At 45.7% G+C, this 3,093-nt stretch overlaps 1 protein-coding gene across 1 annotated transcript in view; it reads left to right on the top strand.

Moving 5' to 3' along the window:
* The window catches only part of LOC109487606, an 8,847-nt gene extending 6,153 nt beyond the window's left edge, over positions 1-2,694 (top strand). Inside the window, exons 5-7 of the mRNA XM_019791614.1 lie at positions 190-299; positions 1,350-1,496; positions 2,482-2,694. Coding sequence (XP_019647173.1) covers positions 190-299; positions 1,350-1,496; positions 2,482-2,694 — 470 coding nt within the window. The remainder of the gene's footprint in view (positions 1-189; positions 300-1,349; positions 1,497-2,481) is intronic.
* Positions 2,695-3,093: the final 399 nt, after the last annotated feature.

The raw sequence follows: 3,093 nt of genomic DNA, 5'->3' as shown, positions 1-3,093 counted from the left end.
TCTCTCTCTCCCTCTCTCTCTCCCTCTCTCTGCTGCCGGGCACACCAGGAGGCACCGAGAGTACCGTCACCATGTGCCTGTGCGGCCTCGGCGTGGTCATCATGACCTGCTGCATTGCCGGTCTCATCTTCAAGGTCAGCAACGTTCTTCTTTCTTTCTCTTTCTTTCTTTCTCTCTCTCCCTCTCTCTCTCTGTCTCTGCCGCCCGGCACACCAGGAGGCACCGAGAGTACCGTCACCATGTGCCTGTGCGGCTTCGGCGTCGTCATCACCTGCTGCATCGCCGGTCTCATCTTCAAGGTCAGCACCGTTTTCTTTCTTTCTCTTTCTTTCTTTCTCTCTCTCTCTCTCTGTCTCTGTCTCTCTCTGTCTCTGCTGCCCGGTAAACCAGGAGGCACCGAGAGTACCGTCATGTGCCTGTGCGGCTTCGACGTCTTCATGACCTGCTGCATTGCCGGTCTAATCTTCAAGGTAAGCACCGCTTTCTTTCTTTCTCTTTCTCTCTCTCTGCCTCTCTATCTCTGTCTCTGCTGCCCGGCACACCAGGAGGACGGAGAGTACCGTCACCAGGCCGCCCCTCTCTCTCTGTCTCTGCTGCCCGGCACACCAGGAGGCACCGAGAGTACCATGTGCCTGTGCGGCTTCGGCGTCGTCATCACCTGCTGCATCGCCGGTCTCATCTTCGTCAGCACCGTTTTCTTTCTTTTTTAGTTTCTTCTTTTCTCCTGCTTAGCCCGTAATAACAAGGGATTGCTAGTAGTATCTTTCTTTCTATCTTTTGGTCTTGTTCTCCTTGGTCCTTTTTTCTTCTTTCTTTCTTTCTTTCTTTCTTCTGGCCTCTCAGTCACTGACGAAAGCTAGTGGATACTAGCTGAAACGTCTGACGTTTTCAAAATCATATCCAGTTGCTTGAGTAACTGCTTTTTGGCGTATCGTATTACCTGAATGTCTAACCTTCATCGACGTATGATCCCAATGATATTGAAGACGAACAACATTCTATTTTGAATTGTACACTATATAACGATAAACGCACAAAGCTGTTCAACCGTCTCTCCGCCTGCTCAACAGAATTTGTTACATTTCATGCTATAGATAAATTTAAGTTCATCCTAGAAGGCAATAACCCTTACTGTGTACAAATAGGTAAATATATCAAAGAATGTTTAGACCTTAGAACAAGTAGTATTAGTTGACCCACCTATTGTTCTGTACGTAGGATATTTTCGTTGTACCCATGTATATTTGTCTGTATATCTACATGTCTTAGACCTTACGAAAGTAGCTGTACTTTTGTTGTGTCAATCAATTAAAGTTCTTCTTATGATCGTACTTGTCTACTACTTGAAGGTTGCCTGTGACAGCCAGTCCAAGCACGACCAGAAGGTGGCCTGGGCCGCCCAAGCTGACCAGCTGCCTCGGAAGCTCAAGGCCGCAAAGACCTTCGGGATCGTCGTCGGCGTGCAGTGGGCCTCCTGGATGCCGCTCATCATCATGGTTTGTTTGTTTGTTTGTTTATTTATTTATTTAAATTGCAACACACCACAATACACATTGAGCACTAGGCAGCAAATTCAGCTAATGCCGTGTTCGGCATGCACATTACAAACACACAAGGTCAATGACCTGGACCAGACGTCTGTCACCATGGTAACTAGTCCTGTAGCAGACACCATTTGGTGTTGGGTTACATCATGTAGTATGCTGAGCTAAGCTGGGAGTGCTGGTCACCTTATAACGTTACATGTACTAGTATATGAATGGTGTGTTTGAGTAAGAATATTTAAAAACAGCGCAGTTATTTCTTTAGGCTTGACCCGTTTTTAATTGGGGTATTACTAAATAAAAAAGAAGGAAAACTAGAGAGGAAGAAGTAGAGAAGAGTTTTTATTCTTTTTTTTTTACTTTTTCAACTGTACAGAACCTTTAGACAGGGGAAAGGAGACCATGTGAAGCTTTACAAACACTATGCAGTTGCTTTGCAGATGTTACCCTTCTAGTATTGACGTGAAGGTTTATGATTACAAACACTATGCATTTGCTTTGCGAATGTTACCCTTCTAGTATTGACGTGAAGGTTTATAATTACAAACACTATGCATTTGCTTTGCAGATGTTACCCTTCTAGTATTGACGTGAAGGTTTATAATTACAAACACTATACATTTGCTTTGCAGATTTTTTTTTTAATTCCAACATGTAATCACCAGACGTGGTGACGACACACTCAAGTTTTTTCAACTTATATTAATGCCGCCACCAACACAGGGGACAAATACATGACAGGACAATACTCATTTACACCTGAGCTAAGTGAGGAAAGCCGTGTAAAGTGCCTTTCCCAAGGGCACAAGATCGGTGGCATGTCAGGACTCGAACTCGGGACTCAAAGTTCCGAGTCGCGCACTCTGCCGCTACGCCACACGACCCCACAGATGCAGATTTGCTTTACCTTTCTCGTGTTGACGTGTTTTTCTCTCAGGTGGCGACGCTGAAGTTTGTGGGCATCTCCGAGCACACGGCGGCCATCTTGGGTGACGTCACCTACAGCATCATGCAGACCTCGACCTACTCCGATTCGATCGTGTACGCCTATCGTAACGATATATATCGCAAGGCCATGAAGAAGGCCTACCGCAAGCTGCGAAGCGTCGTCAACGACTTCGAGTTCGAGTTCGAGATGAGACCAATGTAATTCAGACATCTACCGTAAGGCCACACCGTCTATTTTTATGGAAGACATCCGCGCTCGCATTGATTTTCGCCTGTTCTAAAAAAAAAAAAGAAGAAGACGTCCTCCGACGCTCTGACCAGTGCCGACTCATAAATTCCACAAAAGGCCAGCATGTGCCGGCTTGTCGTATGCGTCGCTATGTACTGCCGCAAGTTTACAATAGCAGCTTTGTATTTCTGTGGTTTAGTAGCATTTTTTGGACGGAAATTTTTTTAGTCGCCCGCGCGCACTAGTCTGGGAGTCTTCAGAGGATGTCATCCATAACATTAAGATGGTGTGGCCTAAGGCCATGAACAACTTGTACCACAATATCCGGAACGTTTAATATCAACGAGTTCAAATTCGAGTTCTAAGGGGCCC

The sequence above is a fragment of the Branchiostoma belcheri genome, unplaced genomic scaffold, assembly GCF_001625305.1.
Source record: "Branchiostoma belcheri isolate BF01 breed outbred unplaced genomic scaffold, Haploidv18h27 scaffold111, whole genome shotgun sequence".
NCBI classification, from domain to species: Eukaryota; Metazoa; Chordata; class Leptocardii; order Amphioxiformes; family Branchiostomatidae; genus Branchiostoma; species Branchiostoma belcheri.
Note: the sequence above shows the minus strand (reverse complement) of the source record. Positions and strands in the feature narration are given on the sequence as shown.